The 23,806-nt window shown below is 43.8% G+C and overlaps 1 protein-coding gene across 1 annotated transcript in view; it reads right to left on the bottom strand.

Annotated features, from left to right (window-relative positions):
• Window positions 1-6,420: 6,420 nt before the first annotated feature.
• Window positions 6,421-23,806, bottom strand: part of OBI1 (ORC ubiquitin ligase 1) — a 37,656-nt gene continuing 20,270 nt past the window's right edge. The window contains exon 6 of the mRNA XM_006277161.4: window positions 6,421-8,394. Within this exon, the coding sequence (XP_006277223.1) occupies window positions 6,861-8,394 (1,534 nt within the window). The 3' untranslated portion in view covers window positions 6,421-6,860. The remainder of the gene's footprint in view (window positions 8,395-23,806) is intronic.

The following is a 23,806-nucleotide window of genomic DNA, read 5'->3' as shown; positions in this document are numbered from 1 at the left end:
CAAAAAGTATTTTCAAAGAGAGAGAGAAAGAAAGAAAAGCCCCAGGGTAAATGCACAAAAAGTATTTTCATGTCCTAATGAGGACTTTCCTTACATCAGCAAAGCCCTGCTAATTACGGATGGACACGCTGCAATAATTGCTTTTGCAGCCAAAGTGTAGAATGTTGTCATATTAAAAATTGAAGCCCTTGATTGCGGTGGAGGTCCCAAGGCGAGCCGGGACGTCCCCTCTCTCAGGGAAACCAGGAGGCTGGAGGAGCCAGCTAGCTCCAGGGCCAGGGCACCAGACTGCGGGTCTAGCTGTTCCTGCTTTCAAAAAAAGTTTCTTCTTATTTTTCTGGGCTGTAAAGGGACATCTAGTTACTAAAAAAGCGAACTCGGAAATGCCTCCAACACAACAGCCCCCAGCTCGTTTCATTTCAGGATCCATTTAACCCCCATCGATAAAAGTACTGAGGGTTTCCAATGGAGGCGTGAAACAGGCAAGGGATCAAGAGCTGCCTTCACTTAGATCGCTGTCTTGGGTCTGTGAGCTGCAACCCACTCCCCTTTTTGGCATAGGGAAGCCTGTGTAAAGGTGGGGGGAGGAGGTGTGTGTGTGTGTGTAAGAGGGGGATCTCACAGGGGCTGGGGGAGAAGGCTGATCCCTTGCTCAGTCTAATCCCACTCTGTTGCCAAAAAAACCAGAGCACAGCGCCCCGCTTCTCCCTCCCCCCGCCCCTCTTTCCTCGCACAAATCAAAGCACGTTCCGAGGGGCTGGGAAATAGTTGCCTTGTCATGTAACACATTGCCCTGATTTATTATAAAATTTTAACGAAATCATGCATATTTTAACAGCCTTTAATCACTGCATGAAAATTTAATTCATGAACTGTAGCGCGTTTAAATAAATGAAGTGTTAATTCATTAGGATTAATTAATTTGTTAAAGGATTGTGTGCAAGGTTAAGGTGGAAGAAAAACTCTTTGTTAGTTGCATATCTTAATCACCAGGTTTGGTGAACGGTTACACACACACACACACACACACACACACACAAAAGGGGTTGCTGTGCTGGTCGGGAGGCTAGGAATGGGTGGGTAGAGAGCAAGGATGAAGTTAGTAGAGGCACAGCAGAGGAGGGAGAACCGAGTGTATTGCAAACACAGGGGAAAAGATACCAGCTTCCCACCTAAACCTAGGTACCTTTTTCCCCATGGTTCTAAACTTTATTTCCTGACCTTGCCCTAGAGAATAAAGGAACCCTTTCTTATGCAGATGTGCAGACAAGAGCTAGAATCCACTCCAGAATAGTCCAGGTCTAAAGAAAAGCAAGCCATGAAACAGCTTGGGGGCAGGGGGGAGGGGAAAACACACAAGAAGCAGAAGTGTACAACCTCATACCAAAATGAAGAGCTGCTTCTTGATTCAGTCCAAATGTTGCGGTTTCAAATGAAAGGGAGAACTAAACCTGAGCCAGCAGCAGGCAAAGATAAACTGAACCTCTGTGAACCAACTCCAGAGGTTCCTTCCTGCTATTCTGGATCCACATTTTAAAAGGGAACTTGGTAAAGTTATAATTAGACAGGATTTAATGATGTCAGTAGAAAATATTTTCAAGGCTGTCCTCCTTACAAAACTAAGGGTATTTTCTTTCTTCCCTTCCTTTTTTTTTTTGGGTAGGATTATACAAATGATCTGGCCCAAAGCCCAACCTGAATTAACTCCTCTCAGTTTAGTATAGATGCTGCTCATCATGCAAAAAAGCAAGCAGACTACCCTGATTTTCTTAGGGCATTATGTTAATTATAATTGACATTTATAAGGCATCTGTATCTTTCACACCCTGCTTTTAACAGCAATGTAGTGTCTGTATGCTAAGGTGGCTTAGGCTGCTGGTCTCATGCAAATACAGAAGTGTAACAGCCATGTAGCATGAGAGCAAAGCCATCTATGATGGAGCACTGAAAACTTTCAGATACACTAACCTTCATTAACTTTCCAATCTGTTCTCAGCCATCCCCTGTCCAGCCCCTCCACACACTTGCCATTCCACCAGCTGCCCGTTTCCCTTCCCTTTGGTCAATAAAGCTAGGTGAAGAGCTGCCTGTAAGTTATATTCAACTGAAGGGCTTGATGCAAAGGCCACAAAAGTAAAGCAATGTTAAGGCAGGTTAAGCCACTGTGGTACATGTGTTTTACAGGCCACAGAGGTTAACTCTATGCCCATGACTACTGAGTAGGCCAGAGCTGAAACCTTACCACTTGTTTGCATTAGAATCGCAGCCCTATACCTTGTAACTGGACAACAGCTTCACTCCCTGTGTAAAGGATTGGACTATGTAATTTTTGAGGTCCCTCCCAGCCCTGCAATTCTGTGTGTTTAGGTCACTCCTAGTGTACCTAAAAACTCTGCATCTCTCTCTTGCATGATCTTATTAAATACACTGCAAAAAGAACTAGTCTTTTTACAAGATATTGTGCGCTGCATTTCCAATCCTGTTGAGAGGGCACAGTTCAAGGACTCCCTCCAACAGCTGCCCCATGCTTTGTATTTGGATGAAAATTAAAAGTTAACTTGATTAGTAAGAGTATCTTATTTGGCAAGCGCAGCACTTGCAGAAGAAAATACAGTTGAGGAAAAAAGACTAGCTGATAATAAGGTAGATAAACTTTGGTAGGAACCCAGTGCCCTTAAAAAAAATTGAAAGTGTGCAACTTTATTATACAATTAAAAACAAAACGGAGAAAGTACAAAGCAGCATGGCCCTCCCAGGGGCTGACCATGAAATGTTAGCAACAAAAAGCACTGTCAGAGACTGAAACATCCCCTTCATATCCCTCGTAGGATTACACATGTAGGACCAGCTATCCATCTTCCACCTTGCAGATCATCCCCCTCGATAATCCAGTACGGCGCAGACTGGCTCATGTTATTACATGGTGAAGTGTCCAAATTCAAGTGTGACATACACTTGGACCAGGAACTGGAAGAGTTGGAGAGTATCATTGGAACCCCTTCCCTCCTGCCCCCAAACATCATATAATTGAAGTGTAGAACTCATTGCCACAAGATGTTGTTGTGGAAGCTGATGGTTTAGCCCAGGGGATGGCAATTATTTTGGGTGGAGGGCCACTTACCGAGTTTTGGCAAGCCATTGAGAGCTGCATGACAGGCAGCCCAGGGCAGATTAATATTTTCTAAATTTTTTAGGGGCCCTGCTGGCTGGATAGAATGGTTTGGTGGGCCACATCTTGCCCACCCCTGGTTTAGCCAGATTCAAGACAGAATTGGACAGATCCTTGGAGGAAAAGGTACCTCAGTAGTTATTTAGAATGGGAGTTTCAGGTACAGCCTCTGAATCAGAACTTCCTAGACCTTAAATGGTGGGGGCTACAACTGGGAGAAGTACAGTTTTTTTGGGGTTTTTTTGTTTTTTTAAGGCCAACAACCATGTTCACTCTTCCTTTTAGTATCTACTCCATCTCTGTAGGCTTGTATAGATGTTCCCAGGACCCAATCTATAGTCACGCAGCTTACCTTAAGCATGATCAGATAGGGTCCCTGCACCCATTTGCTAGTTAAATTGTGTTCCCAATGCAACTCTTTTAAGTAAGTTAGGGTTGCAGGGGGAGGGGGGCAGAAATGGTGCTACTGTGTCCACAGGGGAGATTTGGCAGGACTGGGGAGGAGGGAGGGGGGAGGAGCTGTCAGAGGGCTAAAAACAGCCCCAGAGTGGGAAGAGGGGCAGCTTTTGGGATGGGGTGAACAGCTGGGCTTTTCCAGCCCTGGGGTGTACTCATTTGGTAGACTGGGCTAACTTATAAGCAATCTTAGTTCACCTGAGGAGGTGCACTAAGCAAATGCATCTGACCACTTTTTGCCTGATCTAGCCTCCTTGAACATAGGTTGGGTCTAAGTGCCAAACTATATAACTCAAGTCAGGGCAACTGAAGTGTAACATACTTTATGCTTCACAGGGTATCAGGCAAGATGGACCTACAATGTGACCCAGTAAATGGCAGTTCTTATGAGCAGGGATTCTGGTTTTCTCCAACTAAAAAAAATAAAATAAAAAAAAAAAATCACAAATTTTTGGATATACATTTGGGATTTTTTTCTTAAATCCTTACACCAGGATCCCTGCTTATGAGTTTGTGACGTGGGAATAAAGGGGTATGAAAAAGAACATCAACCTAAACTCTATTTCTAGGTCCCTACCGAATTGATGGCCAAAGTAGAGTGTGCTGTGGCTCCTTTAACCTTGCAGGTTACCCTGCATGCTCCGCCTCACCGTCAGATATTCCAGTTCTGTATCTGAGGGTCCCCCCTTACGGCTTACCAAATAGGCAGGAAAGTGAAAAACACTGTTTTAAACATGGTGTTGGTCTTGCCTTCCTGCCGGTCAGCAGCAAGCAGCAGGGCCACTGGGACCCTTTGGCTAATTAGCATCAGGACAGCACCATATTTAAAACCCGCAGTTTTCGCCTCCTTGCCAATCAGAAGTGAGCTGCAAGTGGGGCCCTTCTACCAATCAGCAACGGGGGCACACATGGGGGAACCTGCAAGATTAAAGGACCCACAGCACATGCCGCTTCTGTCATGAATTCTGCCCTGCCTATTTCATTTGCCTCTCTAAGCTGCGTTCATTTGCTGAATTCAGTGACTAAAATTAAACACTTTTATATCCATGAAAACAAACAAACAAACAAACAAACAAACACACACAAACAAACAAACAAAAAACCCCAAACCAAACACACAATCTGTGCTGTTAAAAACAAACTGATATAACCTAGACAGGATTGTTTCCAGCTAGGTTTTAGCCAAGGCATCGTGTTAGAATAAGAAAAATCTACTCCCCGTCAAAAAAATCAAAATTATTCTGAAACATAAATCTGAAAATTTATATTTCTAAGATTCAGGGACTATAACACCCAACCATGCAGAATCAAAATAAAAATATAGTCCTAAAATACAGCAATTGCATATGTACCTGTATTATTAACATTTTGAAAATCTGAGTAGAGACTGGAAAAAAACACAAACAACCCCCCCCCCCAAAAAAAAAAAACAAAACCAATTCCTGATCCAACTTTCTCCCCTCCCCTCCCCTCCAACAGGTTAACTAAAGTAATCCCTTAGATTACACATACCTGGTAAGAGAAAGAAGCAATTCATATCCAAAAACAAGTTGGCCCTTTAACTTTTGAAAAAAAAAAGTTTTTGGTATTCAGTTTTCCTGGGGCATTAAACAACATTGTTCCCTTGAAAACAGCACAACCAAACAGGCAGATTTCTAGTCCTGTTCCTTTTAGCAGCATCTGAGGTCTTGTGTTTATGGTAATAGCAATTACTGTTGTTCACACATGTATATGAAAGTCTATTACCAACTACATATATACGCAAAACAACAAGCATGCTGAGATGCCCAAGTTGTCCACAGAAATAAACATTTTATTAATAAAAAAAAGTCAGTAAAAATTGTATGTCTGTCTAATCCAGTGGGCAAAAAGGCGTTTTATAGATTTCTTATTCTTGACCTATCAGTAGATGTAACATGCCCATTTTAATAAATGCTATTGGGGGTCCATTTAGAACAACAACATTCATTCTGGTGTAATAAAACCAGCATATTTAATTTAAAAAACAAGTTAAGGACATTATAATGCAAAGAAACCAAGCTTGCTTTGTTGCTTAATTATGTCTCCTGTCTGTAGCAGACCATCAAATTATGTTGACCTATGCAATACTGTATAGAAAAATCACCTCCACAGAGAGGCTGAAAGCCTTTTCCATCAACTGTGTCGATGCTGACACCAGAATGACAATATACCTATCAGGGAAGGGAAGACAGACTTTGTTTTAATAAATTCACATTTAAGTTTTATAAAACTTTTATACAGTTATCAAAAAGAAAAGAAGGTTTCCCCAATTTTTTCTGTGCCAATTCCACATCTGAGGCAACACCAAGAATTACAGTGCTCATGACATCTTTTATTCAATTCACATAGTAAAGCATGCAGTATTAATGTAAAACAGTACAGCTTTAATGTAAAATGTTCTGGGCACATTAGGTAAATAAGCCATTAGCATATAAACCCATTATACAGTCTATATAGACGTACTGAATGTATTTTGAATAACAATGCTTCTTGGAAACTAAATTAAAAATTTGTTCCTAACTTGCAAAGTTTTTCAGTCCCAAGGAAATGCTAGAGAGGAACAGGGACGGGGAGAAGGGGAGGTTCCTACCCCCCCCCCCTGCTGCCCCCCCTCCACACACACACACACCCACCCACCCACCCACACACACACACACACACGTACACACACACCCACCCACCCACCCACCCACCTTCCAGGTCCAGCACAGAAAACTGCTATACTGCTATGCAGGCAGATCTAAGCAGGAACAGTTATTTATGGAAGTCAAAAGTTTTAGGACAAGAATTTCCAATGTTTAATAGCAAATGAATGAAACCATACTATAACCAGTAACAGGTTTACATGCATAAAAGAATGTTTTCTTTTAGCACAGGAAATGCAATATTTTAAACAAGTTCGTTCCTCTTAACAGGATGGCTTAAATTTAAAATCCGTCACTCATGGAGGATAGAGCTGCTGTTCACCAACACAAAAATTATGTAACCTGGCAATTAAACAAGAAATCCAAGGAGTACAGAACAAAGATGCTTAATCAAAGAAGAAAACTGAAGGGTTCTTCTCTAAAATTAAACAGTGGGTAATAGATTTGAAGAAGGAATATTCACTTTCACTTGGTCAAAAGGGTCACAATGGAACTCGCAAGAAGATCAAGTTCACTGGGAACTGTTCTTAATTTGGCACCAAGAATAAGAACTTCAAAACTTACAAGCATCAGTTTTTAGTAGTTTTTGAAGGACTAGCACTAGAAAGACTGCTCTGAATTTTCCTTTTGGTTGACTGATTAACACTCTTATTTTTCTTTTCAGGAATGAAGGAAGCTGCCCAAGGAGACTGAAGTGGATTATGCACATCAGGAGACACCTTAAAAAAAGAGGAACCAAACTTCTGTTCTTCAAATAACCTTTGTGAATTACTGAACAGAATACTTGGGGAAAATTCTCTTTGAAACAAACAATTCTGAGATTTCATTTCAGCAGTTTCAGAATTTTGGCTTGAAAACAGTCGGAAGCGCTCATTCAGGTGTAGTCCAGATGGAGAAAGGACAGAAAACATAGCCGATTTCCAGTCATTTCTGTCTGCTGGCTGGTCATTTGACTCCAGGCATTTTGAACTCTTTTGTTCATTCCTTTCTTCCAGCTTCATATCCGTTTCATTCATAAGTTCAGAACTCTCCGTCGACTCTGAAGGATTATCAAGGTCAGAGGATTTAAAATTGTAGCAAGGACTCCTGCTGTTGTCAGATTCAGACATCATAGAGTCCAACTCAGAGATTTTATCAAGATAGGCAGCATCCATGGATGCCTCACTGGATGTTCGTGTGCGGTTCATTTCAGAAGAGGATATAGTATGTAACCTTTTAGATAAGCACACACTTGTCTTCTCAATGGACTTTACTGGTAGCTTTCCTGAATGATTAGTGATTATATTTTGCTGGGAGGCATCAAAATCTAAGTTCTCAGTGTAGTTTGTTGGGCAGCTATCCCAAAACACTGGTTTTGTTGAAGTAAAACAGGTTAGCTTATTTTCATTGTTACAGCTGCTTACACTGTCCTCTGGAGAAGCTTTGTTGCAGTCCTCTGGAGCATCACACAAATCCTCAAATTCCAATTTCCTTAGGAAGGCAGGTGGCTTTCTTGTGTCCTCTTGTTTTATAACAGGACTTTCTTTAACGTCAGGGGTGTTCAAATGGAGACAACTAAGAGACAAAGAAGGTGTACAAGGTGCTGGAAGCTCATATAGTTCTTCATCTTTATAAGCTTCACGATCCTCAATTTTCTCCCACTGTTGCTCTAAGTCAGCATCTGTATTTGTAGTAGCTATAGCCAAGAGAACTTCCTGACAACCTGAAAATAGTTCTTTATTTGTGGGACACTGAGTGTTTGACCCATCCAAACTGTCTTGACTAGCAGAGGTTGAGCATGCTCCACAATCTTTCAGATGCTCAGGCTGGTCCTGATTTTGACTGGTAGTCAGAGTCTTTTCCTCTAGGCTTTCTACTTGGCTTTTTAATGAGGCAGCATCATCCTCACTGCTTTCACTTCCTTTATCATCTGTGGAAAGTACTCCCTCACTAACAATATTCTCACTTTGGTTAGTCTCACTTGGCCCTTTTAGTTGTGAAAGATGACACTCCAGTTCTTCTATATATTTATCACTCCTTTCTAGTGCTTTTTTCAAACGATTCATTTCACGTTCACACTGCTCTACTCTGGACTGAAGTGCAGCTACTGTAAACCGACCAAATCTGCAAGAAATGGAGAGAAAAAAAAAACCACATTAAATTCTTTTGTTTGTTTCTGGGATTAGATTAGGAAATTACTGAGCAAACACTGTTAATTTGAAAATTAAAAGCAGATTCCTTTTCAGCATTGTAGTTATCTGCTAGTTATGGAAAACAACATACGTGGAGGTGAATACATGAAAAGCCACGTACGACTTCAAAATTAAACTATCAGTAATAGTGAGGCAATAACAAGTAGAAGATTACCCTTCAAGGGGCTGGATCTATCAATTCAACTCAAATATGCATGAAGAATTATCCCCTAAAACAATGGCAAAGATTTATGATAACATTTGAACAGTGGTCCACATCTTGAAATATTTACATTCAATCATTTTCCTACAGTACAGCAGTGTTTTACAATACATTTCCTATACAATGTCACCTTGTCAAAAATAAAAAGCCAATATGAAATTCAGAAATTGTAACAGTCCTTAGAGGTGGTTTTAAATACTTATTTGGACCATTTCAATTATATTCATCTTAGATATACAGCTTTTCTTTGGCCTTCACATGGGCTGTGCTTTAACTTATTTCAGAGCTACTTGTTTTCTAGGTTTTACTGTTCTAACAATCTAATTACTTTCTGAAATCCAATACATTAGATTGCTGCTTGCAGTTTGGAAAAATTGCACGTAACACGTTTGCATGACTCCTAGCTTGAAAAAATATGCTCAACTACAAAGTTAACAGGAAATACAAAAACTCTTTCCCCCTCCCTCACCCCTTCCCCCCATCCAACTGTTTTTCAAGCCTGACCTTCCCCAGAGGGCAAGTGAAGGTTTCAGCTATATGCCCTAACTAATTCTAACTTGACACTGACAGGTAGGCACCAGGGAATTTTCTATTCTATCTGCAACTTTCAATTTACAGAAAGAAAAAAAAAATTAAGTTCTGGTATTAAGGCAGGAGGGAGGGGTGGTCCTCCACCCACTTTGACATCAATGGGAAGTCATCCTCCTAGAGAGAAACAAGTTGTTTTCTTGGCTTACTGGGTTTTCTCATGCTATGGACAGTACAGATTTGCACTGAGTCGCATTAAAAAGCCCCAAAACAGTATCAAAGTGGTTCTCTTCTGGGGTGCTCTCCACAGCCACAAAGACTACCCCCAACCCAAATTTTTTGCTCTTCAGCCCCCAACCTTGAGACCTTCCCTTCACCACCCTCAGGCCAATGAGGTCTGAATGTAGCTGAACCTACAGCCTGTGAATAAATATTTCTGAAACAGCCAGAGGGATTGCTACTGAGCAAAATATGCTTTTTCAGCAGAGGGCTGAGCCCTGAGTGTTAGGCAATCTTTTTTCTGTAGGTGCTGTATGTGCACAACTGCAACTGAGGCCAAACAGGAGCTGAGACAATCAACATCCCTGAAGGAGTTGGGTGCTTGGGTTAGCTTAATCTTCCATTTGAATGGGAGGCTGTACAAGAGCTGGGAAGCAATGCTTTGCCCACCTAACAAGTTTCAGCACAATAGAACAAATGGAGTAAATTCTCCATTCTGAATTATGCATTACCTTGAGATTATGGACCAACACCCCTTCTTTTGCGTTAATGGGGAATAGTCAACCTAGAAATCAGAATCAGTGCCTATTTTTAATAGGCTGTTGTGCCAAATAGACCCTGAATTAGCATAAGGGAAAGTTTTGTGAATCTTCTCTTCATTTGCTTATCTGGTAGATAATCTATTTAATCATTTCCCATACTGGAATGGGAGTTTCATATAGCAGTAAGCAAGAGGGACAAGTGAGGGGGAAGAAAAGTAAAGAAAAGAAAAAAAGCACTGTGAAACCTTCACATTTCCAGGACACTCAGTCCAAGGACCTGAAACTCTTTTTCCACTTTTTTAAAACTGATTAGATTTCTGATTTACTATACCATTCAAATACAATATGCTAACACATTTTAGCATGCTTTCTTCATCATTTCAAGATCAAAATCGAGTATTAAACACAACCAGAGCAAGTTAAATCAATACCGCAGAAGTCAGGGAAACCTTTCCCCCCAGTTCCTAAGGCAGGTAGACTGTGATGTGCTTTATTTTGCCTTCCTCTGAAGAATCAGGTATAGGTCACTGTTTAAAAAGGTATTATACCAGACAAGTCTTAACTTGTTAAGCACTGTCAGATTTGCCACATAAGATATTAAGAAGGGAATGAACAAAAAGAGAGAGAGAGAGAGAGAGAGGAAAAAAAAGAGAAGGGAGATCTGAGGCCTGATTAGCTTAAAAGCCATGTGTAATCAGCTTTAGAGAAGTGAAAAATGTGTATGCAAAGCAAGCAAAATTTTCTAGAGCTTGTTGTAACAGACACTTTGACATAAAAATTAAACATGTTTTACATTTATATGCATACCTAGCAATTTTTTTAATGGAAGAACTGTGTAATATGTTTATTTAATGCAAATAGCATTAGTGACAGCCTCAGATTTGCTTACCAAGAAGAAGCATTGTATTCTCAAGTGCAACTTCTATAAAAAAGTGTCCTCAGGTAAAAAAGCAAAAACTGAAATGTGTCATTCAAGACCACACAGCATTACTAATATGTTAATTATCGTAATGGATGTGCCTGGGAATTTTGTTTTTAGAAGAAAGTCTTACATACTGCCTAGAAATAGTTATGGCCATAACGAAGCATTAAAAGCATCCTTTTGCAAGACTTGCATACTTGGAAAATTTTGTTAGGTTTTTTTTAAAGACACAATCATTCATTTTTAGGCTTAAAATATTTAAATTGTAATATGATCGCCAATTACTCCAGGCCAAGAAAACCTTGGTGTTGTTTAAGCAATTAGACCTGTATATAAATGTTTTCTAATGTGTCATTTGACATATTGGTTAAAAGGAGCTGTAAGAAAAAAAATTTACATTGGATAGAGTTCACCAGAAAGTTGGGGTCTGAACTAACTAACTAAAAGGAGAATCTGACATTTGAAAAGCTAAATTAGCTTGCCATATCTCAAGATAGCTCAGATGCTTCCAAGATAATTGGTTTCAAGGTTGAGGGTATAATGGGTTCATCAGAGACCTGAAGATACACAAACATGTGAATTTTAGAGCAAGCTTCTTATAATGCTGCTTGCTGTAGCATTATAAATTTATTTTAATATGTTTAAAAATATGTTATAATATAAAATACAGAAAAACATCATTATGGTGGCTCAGATTTATCCTTTAACTCCAGTGAGCATAGAAGGTCAAAAGCCCTGAAGGCTAACACATTCATACCTACATCTCCCAAACATAATAGTCACTATCCCATAGGTTCTCAGTTCAGACTGTTTTATTCACAAACAATACTTCAATTTGAACCTGGCAGCTAGAAGTTTGCAGCCAGCTCTTTCTTACCTCTGCAATGAAATACCACTCCAATTGTAAGCATTTCTATCAAGTAATAAAGAAATGACACATCCCCTTGATGCCAAATTGAACAAGTATGTTGCTGGTCATACTTAAATCAAAGGGCAATTTCTACTCTGAAAACTGACAATTTAAAACTAGCAACACTTTGGAGTCCCATACTTGTCATCTCTCAGAACCACCGGATCATATTTGTTTTAAAGTGGAAAAAAACATTCTTTTCCAACTACCAACCCTGCAGGAAATAGGCTAAGTTTAGTGGTTCCCAACCTTTTTATACCACAGCCTGGCAGGAGTGGGAAAGGATGTGGGGAGCCATCTGCCTCTCTCCCAGGGCTCCCCCACCGCCCAGCTTTAACCCCAGAAACTCAGCTGTGACCCCAGAAGCTGCTCACTCGGGCAGACAGGACAGATGGGGGTCTGAGCGGGGGGTTGTGCCACGACCCAGCAGCCAACCCGTCATGGCCCACTGGTTGGGAACCTCTGGCTTAGGCCACTGTGCTCAACTATATGAGTGTGAGGCCTAGATGGGTGGGCTAGATTGAATCTAGCATGTGGAGCCAGGTCCATGAACTGGGACCATGTCCTGGGTCCAGTTATGGACCAGGACCACATTTTGGCTCAATCCAGAACATGGGGCCATGTCATCTGGCCTGTGGGACTCCCAATGGGTCCAAAAATTTAGTGGTAGGGAGCAGTGGCAGCGTTAACTAGCATAGGGCTTCTGGAACTATGGCCATTGACCCGGCTAAAATTTCTGGGCCAGATGACAGCTCTTTGGGCCAGGCTGGGTCTATGGGTTATACTTTGAGCATCATTATAGCTTAGGCTATTTCCTTCTCACACATCAACAGTCAAAGCAGGATCGTAGCATAAATTATGTCCTCAACTCCACACGTTGAATTTTAAAATGATGTACATATTCACAAACAAAGAGTTATGTTCTACCTAAATGGCATACTCTTTGTATTTTACCTGCATTACACTGCACTACAGTAAGATCAAAGTTTTGATTTAGGAGGTGATCAAGAGAAGCATTTCTTTTGTTCTATTATCCAAAGTACTGTGTTAGTTTTGGACACCACACTTCCAGAAAGATGCAAACAAGTTAATAAGAGACGAGTGGAAGGCAACAAACATTTCAGAGGCCTGCAAATCACGATTTATGAGAAAATAGTGAAAGAACTGTGATTATTTAGTCTCAAGAATAAGAAGAAATATTTAATAAAGGTCCTTAAATGCCTTAAAAGGTAGTTATAGAGGACGGTGACAGAACATTTACTGGGGCTGCATGGGACAGGACAGAGTAGCAATTGTCTTAAATTGCAACAAGAGAAATACAGGTTGAAGATTTGGAAGAACTTTCTAATTATGAGAGTGGTCAAGCGTAGGAACAGACTACCTAGACAGGCTGTGGATCTCCATCCTTAGATGTTTAAGGGCAGATTAGACAAAACTCTAATCTAGCATGGTTTAGACTAGGGATGTAAATACTGATTTTAAAAACAACAGCAACAGACATATCCATTTACCCTGTTGTAATTACAATGATTAAACAATTCATTGGTATGGCAACCTCTGGCCTGACCCACTTGGGGCTACTCTGGCTTGGCTTGCAGGGTGCCTCTGCTTGGCCCAGCACCAGCAAAGATCTTCTCTTAAGGTGTGACAGGGATTCAGTGGCTCCCCAAAGCACTGGCTGCCCAGGGCTGCACCTCATAATGAGCTGGGCAGGTAGGCAGGGTGTGAAGTGGGGCTGAGCTGCAGGCCCAGGGGAGCCAACCTACGCCCCTTTACCTCCACCTTGCGCCTTCCAGGCCCTGTAGCCACTGTGGGTCTGACTGGGGGCATGCATGGGCACCACCAGCAGTGGTAGCTGCAGTAACAGACGGCACTGCATCCAGCCAGGCGCAGGGATGGGGACAGGTGCTGGGGTGCTGGGCTCCAGCCTGCAGCTCTCTGAAGTCAGATCGGGGCAGGGATGCAGGTGGCCTCTGACTCTCCAAAGAAGGAGCCGAGTTGCTTTCCTGGTGGACAGCAGAGTAGGAGGGGGAGCGTGCACTAATACCCAATAGCCCGGGATCCTGGTTTTCTCTGATAAAAAGAATCCCTAATTTTCGGATTTAAAAATGTAACCCAAAATCCACATTTTTCTGTGATCAAAATGAAAGACCACTAAGAGATAGATATAAATATTGATAGAGATACAGATATATAGTAGTGTTTCATCTTAAATCATGGGAAAATGTGGATTTGGGATTACTTTAATTCAAAAATAGGGGATTTAAAAACAAAAAACAGGATTCCTGCTAATAGCCAGGCTCTACAGACCCTGGTGCCTCCTGCGAGCTGCCTGGGCTCTGTGGTGGGCAGCAGGGGCCTGTCTGGAGCCCAAGCTGCTCGTTGCAGGCAGGGGGGAGGCTTCAAGTGGCTGTACTAGGGTCCATGGAGCCTAGGTATAGATACTAGTCCTCTCTTCCCCCCTCCTTGTTCCTCCCTCTCTCTCGCCTGCCCTGCCGACTTCTGGTTCCTGATGGAGCACTGCGCAGTGTTTCTCCCCGCTTCCCTGCCAGACTACACCCTGCCCTATGCTAAAGGATAACCAGTAAGCTATAGCTAGCTATCACTGGGCTTATTAGTTGAACAATTAACTGTTCACATCCCTAGTTCAGAAGGATCATCCTGCTTTGAGCAGAGGGTTGGGCTAGATGACCTCCCGAGGTTCCTTTCAGGTCTGATTTTCTATGCAATTCAAATCCAAAAAACAGCCACCCAAGGTCCAAAAACAGTCCCTACAACTCACTAGTATAAAAAGAACCTCATGAGGTAAAGAAGACCTTAAAAATGATGGTATGAAGAATTTGGTATATATACTGCACAGCTCATGTCTGGTTTCCGAGGTCTGTAAAATGCCGCTATTATGGATATTGCAGCAACTACGCAACACTAATTATATCAGAGACTCCAGAGACCTGAAGACTTTCGGAGTTTAAAGAGCTCAAAAATCACAGAGTGGGGGAGGGGAACAAAATAAGCCTACTTGGGCCGCATACAGGTAGAACACCTCCAAGCTGTCCACTAAATTGCAGGGGCTGAGAATTTTGCTGGGTTTTTGGTTGTAGCTGTGTTGGTCTAAGGACATAGGCAGGCAAGGTTATTTGCGTAGATGTGCTATCTTATTAGACCCATTGAGTAATTGGAAAAAAAGTTTTTTTGCAAGCTTTTGGGGTGCAATCACCCTTCTTCAGGCACAGAAAGTCTCTGCTGTTCCGAGACGCCAAGGAATGAAAGAAGCTAAAAGGCATGTGAGAATGAAGAACTGCTCTGCTGCAAGGAGGCCTGGGGTCAGGCCACAAAGAGCAAGAACATTTTCCTTCTCGTCTTACCAGCTCCTCTTGAAGGGGGTAAGGCTGGGACATAAAAGATGGCAGAAGAAGCAGGAAATCCCACATCCCTGTTACTTGGCACTGCAGCTTCCCTTGAGTCTTTGGCAGATAGGAACAACAGTCACCTGGTAGGGGCAGGGAGACACTCAAATGCAAGGGAAAAGGCAGAGGGAACAAAATACAACATGAGAGGGTACAACAAGAAAGCAAGCAAAAGATACAGGCAACAAAGTTGGCTGAACATAAAAGGTACAGAATGAGAGGGAGGAGTGCAGCTACTGATCTAGCCAGCTGGAGCAGCAGTTACAACAGAAAACAAGATCAGTGCTCTGCACTGGCTAGGCAGTAATAGTGTCTGAGCAGCATGTGGCTATTGATAGATAAACATGGAAAATAAATGTGCATGTTATTCTTTGAAGGGCTCAATTATTTACTCGCTCAGTGGATGGTCACAGACTAAATCCTGTGCTATTAGGATACAACTAGGCTAACTATGACTGAAGGTTTCTAGAGCCTGAAACACACGCCTTAAGGAAACTAGGCAACTAGGAGAAAGTATCTTCCTTTTCCCAGAGGTGACTCCAGGGTTTTAAAGCTGAGTAATATACAGAAGATCCTGCCTTAACAAGGAGTGTTTTTAGAGAGGGAAACTGAAAATTTGATAGCTTGGCAAAAGGCCAATTTATAGATAATAAACCGTGTGGTTTCATTTGTATCCATTAACAGTCTATCAATATGATTGTTTGTTGGAAATTAGAAAGCAGGAGAAAGGCATAAAACTGGGGGGGGGGGGGGGATGAAAGCGAGCAGCAATAGTTTCCTGGCAGTTATGATGACCAGGGATCCTGGTTTTCTCTGATAAAAAAAATATCCCCAATTTTCAGATTTAAACAAGTAACCCAACAATCACATTTTTCTGTGATCAAAATGAAACACCACTATATCTATCTATAGTTATTAGTGGCATTTAATTTTAAATCATGGAAAAATGTGGATGTTGGGTTACTTTTTTTTTTTTTTTTTAAACTTGGCAGCATTCAATGGTAATAACACACCTATCTTGGGTGGAGTCTGGTTTAGTTCTGCACAAGAACTTCAGATCAGACTATTCTGTTGCTAGGCTGATCCCCAGTAGTGCATAGGAGAACTTTTTCCCCCTCTAAGTATCTCAAATAGTCTCCTAGAATGACATTCTGTCCCTGACAATATTAGCCCTTCCAGCCTTTCCCTGCCAGGAAGAGGGAAATGAAAATAAATAACTAAAACACCAATTCACAGATGCTAGGGTCGGAAGGGACCTCAATAGATCATCAAGTCCGACCCCCTGCATAGGCAAAAAAGAGTGCTGGGTCTAGATGACCCCAGCTAGATGCTCATCTAACCTCCTCTTGAAGACCCCCAGGGTAGGGGAGAGCACCACCTCCCTTGGGAGCCCGTTCCAGACCTTGGCCACTTGAACTGTGAAGAAGTTCTTCCTTATGTCCAGTCTAAATCTGCTCTCTGCTAGCTTGTGGCCATTATTTCTTGTAACCCCCGGGGGCACCTTGGTGAATAAAACCTCACCAATTCCCTTCTGTGCCCCTGTGATGAACTTATAGGAAGCCACAAGGTCACCTCTCAACCTTCTCTTGCGGAGGCTGAAGAGGTCCAGGTGCCCCAGTCTCTCCTCATAGGGCTTGGTCTGCAAGCCCTTAACCATACACGTGGCCCTTCTCTGGACCCTCTCCAGGTTATCCACATCCCTCTTGAAGTGTGGCGCCCAAAACTGCACTCAGTATTCCAACTGCGGTCTGACCAGCGCTCCATAGAGGGGAAGTATCACCTCCTTGGATCTATTCGTCATGCATCTGCATGACAAATCATTTAGGTATAGGTCCTTTCGAGAGGGCACTTATGGATGGCAGTTACCAAAGTCAAAGACTTCACTTCTACCATACGGCATTCTAACATGCAAGTAATTCAGGTTCCTGGTTCAGGAGCTGTCAGGCTTTGTCTCCAGTGGTTGGTATTTCCCAACTGATACCAAAAAGTATCAGTGTCCTATACCAAAATACCAGCTGTACCAGAAACACTCTGTGTAGGTGCATCACATCACACACATGTAGATATCCTCCTCCTAAAAACAGGAAACTGTTATTTTGATCAGCCTGGTGAACCACCCAAGGACAGAGGAAGGGCCAAACAAAAAAAACCTGAATTAACAGTAGTTAAATTAATGCTGGAGCTTTTCCCCAGCAACAAAAATGCTGGATACAGGTTGCTGAAGATTCTAATGGTTGGCAAAGCAAAAGTCTGGAAAAACCCCTGTTAAGGACTTCTGGTCCATCCATCGTGGGAAAGAAGTAATTACAGTTGTCATACACTGAACTTGTGCAGAGATAATAAATATTGCCAAATACTTCATGAAGTTGGAAAGGGAGAGATGGTTAACTGTTTTAGTCCAAGTCAGGCAGAAAGTAGGGCAGTTTAGAGAGGCACAAGCTTTCATAGGCAACAGCTTACTTCACCAGATGCTATGAATGGGAAATAGTTCTTTTCCCTACCACAAAATGTGGCTCAGAGCAGAACAACCAGTTTGCACACATCTCCCTCCCCACCCCTCCCACCGATCAGTCCCAAGAACAAAATGTTTCTCTCTCTTTCATACCAGATGGGGTAAGGTGAAACCCTTCACTTTGGTGTAGTGAAATTAGACTATTTCTGATTGGCAAGGACTATTTAAAGAGTTCAGAAAGGAGCAAGGATTCCCAGAACTACTTAGATTTCATTTGAAGAATAAACTTTCCTTTTAGCCAAAAGGCACAAGTGAAAGCAAACCACCACAAACAAATCTATCACTGGATGACTTTTCTCAGAGGTTTCATGAAGCATTTCACAACACTGGTAGCAAGGTTTGGAAGTTTCACCAGACACTTAGCTGGGATCCAGAACCATGCTTTCCACAATAAAGATGGTCAGGAGGCAACTCTTCTAACCAAGTTGTCCTCAGGGCTGTCAAGAAGTCTTCCATGAAAGTGAACTGCAGCTGATATTGCATGTCAGTCATGTCCCCACAGTAAGTCTCCTCTCCCATGTAGGTTTAGGAGATGGAAGTCCAAATTTGAGAGCCTGGAAAGTAAAAACATTCTCTCTACATACTTTTAATACCTCTTTTTTCCTAGGATCTTCTGGTTTTTGGGGGGATCACTAGGTTCAAAGTAAAGGAAAAAGGGGGTGGTGGAAAGTGTTTGTAGCAAGGGAGAAGAAAGAAAAAAATCTATGGGAATAAGGGAGAAATCTTTTTGGAACCAGACCTGAAGATGAATCAATATCAGGTTTGGGGAAAAAAAGCTGGTGCTAACAAAAAAAAAGTGTCTTTCTTCAATTTCTCTCTTCAGCCCAAGCAAAAGCTTATTTTGAACTTCAAGACAGTTGGGTTTAAAGGATGATTAATTCAAACAGAAGTGGATATTTTTTATTTCTCTCTCTAGAACTATCTAGACTCTTTCTGCAAAATTAGGGAAATATATTTCATGACTGCATTGTGGGAAACTGATGCAAATGACCCAACGTGTATAGAAATAGAGGGAAAAAAAAAGAGATATAGAAGAGGCTTTCCAGATTTAAATAAATTACATTTCCACTCAAAAAGCTTTAGAAACAATTAGCTGAAGATTATTTAATCATAAGCAGGTCCAAAGAATACAAATGCCTAAAATACATGCGCCATAATTACTCTAACACAAGACAAGGATCTCCTTCTGCTCCCCCATCCTCGATCACCATGGGCGGGGGAAGCCCCATATCTTATATTCACATACAGGGAAACTTCATAGATTTCATAGACATTAGGGCTGGAAGGGACCTTGCAAGATCATTGGGTCCACTCTCTTCATTAACACACATTGTTTATCATTAAACTGCTGGCAAAAGCAGCATGTGCTCAATAATGGAAACCAACAAGGAAGCCAATTAAATGCAGCCAACTCTAAGCATAACTATAATACATGGCTAGAGATCTCCAGAATTCATGCTGGAAGTGTGTACTGTGGTGGCTTCTTTAATCTTGTAGTTTCCTCTGTGTGCTCCTCTGCCGCCAAATGATGGAGGGGCCCTGTTGCTTGTGTCTAATGACTGGGAGCTAAAACCAGAGCACGTTTAAAACGTGGCTTTCACCTCCTGGCCATCAGGTACTGCGAGAGATGGGACCCCTCTGCTAATCCAGACAGAACCCCTGGTTCTGGGCTCCATGCAGACAGAGCCCCTGGCTCTCAGCTGGGGGCGGGGGGGCTGTCACTTTTTCAGGCTCTGGGGTCTGTGAGTGTGGCCACCTCCCCTTGTGAGGTCTGCTCCCTTTTGGGGTCTCTGGCATGCTAGCTGGAGGAGCTCCAGGCCGCAGTTCAGAAACTATGTGCCATTAGGGATGGTGAGCAGGAGACAGACTTCTACAGCCAGGCCTTTCTTCCCTGGGAGCCGGGGGGGTAGACCAAGGTCTTCTTCCAGGACAAGGGAGGACTCCGGGACCTCCCATTCTGTCCAGCCAAGGGAATGGACCAAGGTGGTCAAGGGCCCCAAGGCCCACCGCATCAAGATCCCCAACCCGCTGGAGCTTTGCAATAGGCATGAACCTCTTGCAGCCCCAGCAGAGCCTGCCAAGCTGCCTGATCCTGGAGGCAGGCTCAGCAGGGAGAGCGGGGGCGGTAGCTACTAAGACAAAACACAAAGTGTTTGTTGTGGAAGACTCCATCCTGAGGGGGACTGAGATGGCAATCTGCCACCCTGACCCCTTAGCCCAGGAAGTCTGCTGCTTCCCGGGAGCCTGTATCCAAGACATCACGGAGAGGATCCCCGAGCTTCTCCGGCCCACTGACCACTATGCTCCTTATCCATGTGGGCACAAATGACATGGCTCAGAGCTCTCCCAAGCAGGTCATGAAGTGCTACAGAGATTTGAGAGTGGGGCTAAAGTGTTTGGGGGCTCAGGTGCATTTTCCTTGATCCTCCCGGTTTCGGGCTACAGGCTGAGGAGGGAGTGGAGGATCGAGGTAGTGAACCAAAGACTGCAGCACTGGTGTCATTGGGAAGGCTTCGGCTTCCATGATCACAGTCCACTCTTTGGTGAGAGACGTAGTGAGCTCCTCAGAAGGGATGGCCTCAACCTCTCTGCTGGGGAAGAGGCTCTTCTTAGCCAGACTGGCTGACCTGCTCTGACTGGGCTTTAAAACTAAGCCCGCCAGGGAATGGAGGGACTACTGCCACTGCTGGGCCACTGAGCAACCCTTGCAAAGCCAGCAGGCCAAGGCACTTAAGGGAACCCACCCCTGCCCCAGCCCTGGAACAATCTGTAGGCAAGGCAAGAGCCCCCAAGGGGATACTTGCATGCCTGTACACAAATGCCAGGAGCTTGGGGAATAAGCAGGAGGAACTTGTCCTCCTGCTTAAACACAAATAATTACGACGTCATAGGGATAACGGAGATGTGGTGGGACTCCGCATGACTGGGCCGCAGGTATAGATGTCTATACCTTGTACAGGAGAGATCAAGTGCAAAAGGGGCGGGGGTGTAGCTGTCTATGCCTAGGACAGCTACGCATCCCTGCAAGCTGACATTGGCATCCAGGGTAGATGACTGGAAACCCTCTGGGTTAAAATCTGTGGGGAGCATAGCACAGGGGACATAATAGTGGGAATCTACTACAGACCTCCCACCCAGAATCAAGAGCTTGACCAGGAGCTTGCCAAGGAATTGGCTGAGGACGCAGGTTCCCGGTGCATGGTTGTCATGGGAGACTTCAACTTCCCAGACATCTTGTGGGAAGAGCAGTCGGCCAAATCCGAATGGTTGCAAAGCTTTCTGAAATGAGTAGATGAGCTCTATCAGATGCAAGAAACCTACAGGCCAATGAGAGGTAAAGTGCTGCTTGACCTGGTACTGACAACCAGGGACGACCTAATCAGCGACCTAACAATGGAAGGGAAGCTGGGTGACATCGACCGTGAGTTGCTCACCTTCACCATCCTCTGTAAAGCTGGCAAGTCAGTCACCAATACAGAAGTCCTCTACTTCAGGAAAGCAGACTTTGACAAGCTCAAGAGGCTTGTCAGTGAGGCCCTAAGGGACCACGACCCAAAGGGGAGGGGAGTTCAGGAAGTGTGGTTGTTCCTCAAGGGAGCAATCCTGGATACATAAGCTAAGTCTATTTTGTCTTGGAGGAAAGGCAGCAAAAGGGCACAGCAGCCCCCCTTGGCTCAGCAGGGAACTAGAGGACCTCCTGTGTCTAAAAAGACAGACCTACAAAGGATGGAAGACAGGATCTACCTCCAAGGAGGAATATTCTGCACTGGTCTGGACCTGCAGGGAGCAAACCAGGAAAGCCAAGGCTGCAACTGAACTCCAACTGGCTGTCAAGGACAATAAAAAGTCCTTTTTCAGATATGTGGGGAGCTGGAGGAAAAGCAAGGGCAACACTGGACTTGTGCTAAACCAGATGAGACAGCTGACAACCAACACCCAGGAAAAAGCCAGCCTATTAAATGGGTACTTTGCGTCGGTCTTTCACCAGTCCCATGGGACACCCATGCCCACTACTGGACAGGGAGGTCCGGGTGAGGAAGATTCCTTACCCTCCATCAATGCTGACCTCGTGAAGGAACACCTTGTGAGGCTGGACACCTTCAAGTCAGCTGGCCCTGACAATCTACACCCCAGGGTACTCAAGGAGCTAGCAAGCATCATAGCTCAGCCCCTGGCATGGATCTTTGAGAACTCCTGGCTCTCTGGTGAAGTGCCCGAAGATTGAAAGAAGGCCAGTGTGTTGCCTATCTTCAAGAAAGGGAGAAAAGTGGATCCGGCAAACTACAGGCCCATCAGCTTGACCTCTATCCTGGGAAAGTCTTAGAAAAGTTTATTAAAAAGAGTCCATCCTTAATGGACTGGCCAATGCCAACATCCTGAGGGGTAGCCAGCATGGGTTTCTTGCGGGTAGGTCTTGCTTAACCAATCTTATTTCCTTTTACGACCGGGTGACCTATCACCTGGACAAGGGAGAGAAGATTGAGGTCGTATATCTTGACTTTAACAAAGCCTTTGATCTGGTATCCCGTGATCACCTCTTGGCAAAACAGGGCAACTGCAGCCTCGGGTCCACCACGATTCACTGGCTGGGGAACTGGCTCCGTGGTCAGACCCAGAGGGTGGTGGTTGACGGAAGTCAATCGTCATGGTGCGCTGTGACCAGTGGGATCCCTCAAGGCTCTGTCCTTGGACCTATTTTGTTCAACATCTTCATTGATGATGTGGACATTGGAGTCAGAAGCGGACTGGCGAAGTTCACCAACAACCCCAAACTTTGGGGTAAAGCATCCACACCTGAGGACAGGAGGGCGATTGAGGCTGACCTTGACAGGCTCAGGAAATGAGTAGACGAGAACCTGATGGTGTTCAACACTGAAAAATGCAAGGTTCTCCACCTTGGGAGGAAAAACCCGCAGTATGCTTAGAGGCTCAGCAGTACTACACTGGCTAGCACTATGGACGAAAGGGACTTGGTGGTCATGATTGACCTTAAGATGAACATGAGCCATCAATGTGATGGTGCTGCTAATAAAGCGAGCAAAACGCTGGCTTGCATCCACAGATGCTTCTCAAACAAATCCCAGGATGTCATTATCCCATTGTACTTGGCCCTGGTGTGGCTGCAGCTGGAGTACTGCGTCCAGTTTTGGGCTCCACGATTCAAGAAGGATGTGGAGAAGCTTGAGAGAGTCCAGAGGAGAGTCATGCGCATGATCAGAGGTCAGGAAAACAGACCTTATGACGAGAGGCTGAGAGCACTGGGGCTCTTTAGCTTGGAAAAGCGCAGTCTCAGGGGTGATCTGATGGCTGCCTGTAAGTTTATAAGGTGGGGAGGGTGATTATTTTGAGCAGAGGGCAGCTTACTGAGTTTTGGCAAGCTAAGGAGGGCCACATGACAGGCAGCCCAGGACAGATAAATATTAATTTTCTAAATCTTTTTAGGGGCCCCACAGGCTGGATAAAATGGCCTGGCGGGCCACATCCGGCTCTCGGGCCACATTTTGCCCACCCCTGTTATAAGGGAAGCTCACCAGGATCTGGGGGAACGTTTGTTCACCAGAGCACCCCTAGGGATGACAAGGTTCAACAGTCATAAATTCCTCCAAGACCGTTTCCGGCTGGACATAAGGAAGAACTTATTTATTGCCTGAGCCCCTAAGGTCTGGAATAGCCTGCCAGAGGAGCTGGTTCAAGCATCTACTTCGAATGCCTTCAAGAGAAATTTGGATGTTTATCTTGCTGCAGGTTTTTCCTCCCAAGGTGGAGAACCTTGCATTTTTCAGTGTTAAACACCTTCAGTGTTAAACACCATCAGGTTCTTGTCCGCCCATTTCCTGAGCCTGTCCAGGTCAGCCTGGATCACCCTCCTGTCTTCAGGTGTGGATGCTTTGCCCCAGAGTTTGGTGTCATCGGCAAACTTAGCCAGTCCGCTTCTGACTCCAATGTCCACACCATTAATGATGTTGAATAATATGGGTCCAAGGACAGAGCCTTGGGGGACCCCACTGGTCACAGGGCACCATGACGATTGACTTCCGTCTATTACCACCCTCTGGGTCCAACCACGGAGCCAGTTTCCCA

This window comes from Alligator mississippiensis, chromosome 1 (genome assembly GCF_030867095.1).
Source record: "Alligator mississippiensis isolate rAllMis1 chromosome 1, rAllMis1, whole genome shotgun sequence".
NCBI lineage: Eukaryota > Metazoa > Chordata > Crocodylia > Alligatoridae > Alligator > Alligator mississippiensis.
Note: the sequence above shows the minus strand (reverse complement) of the source record. Positions and strands in the feature narration are given on the sequence as shown.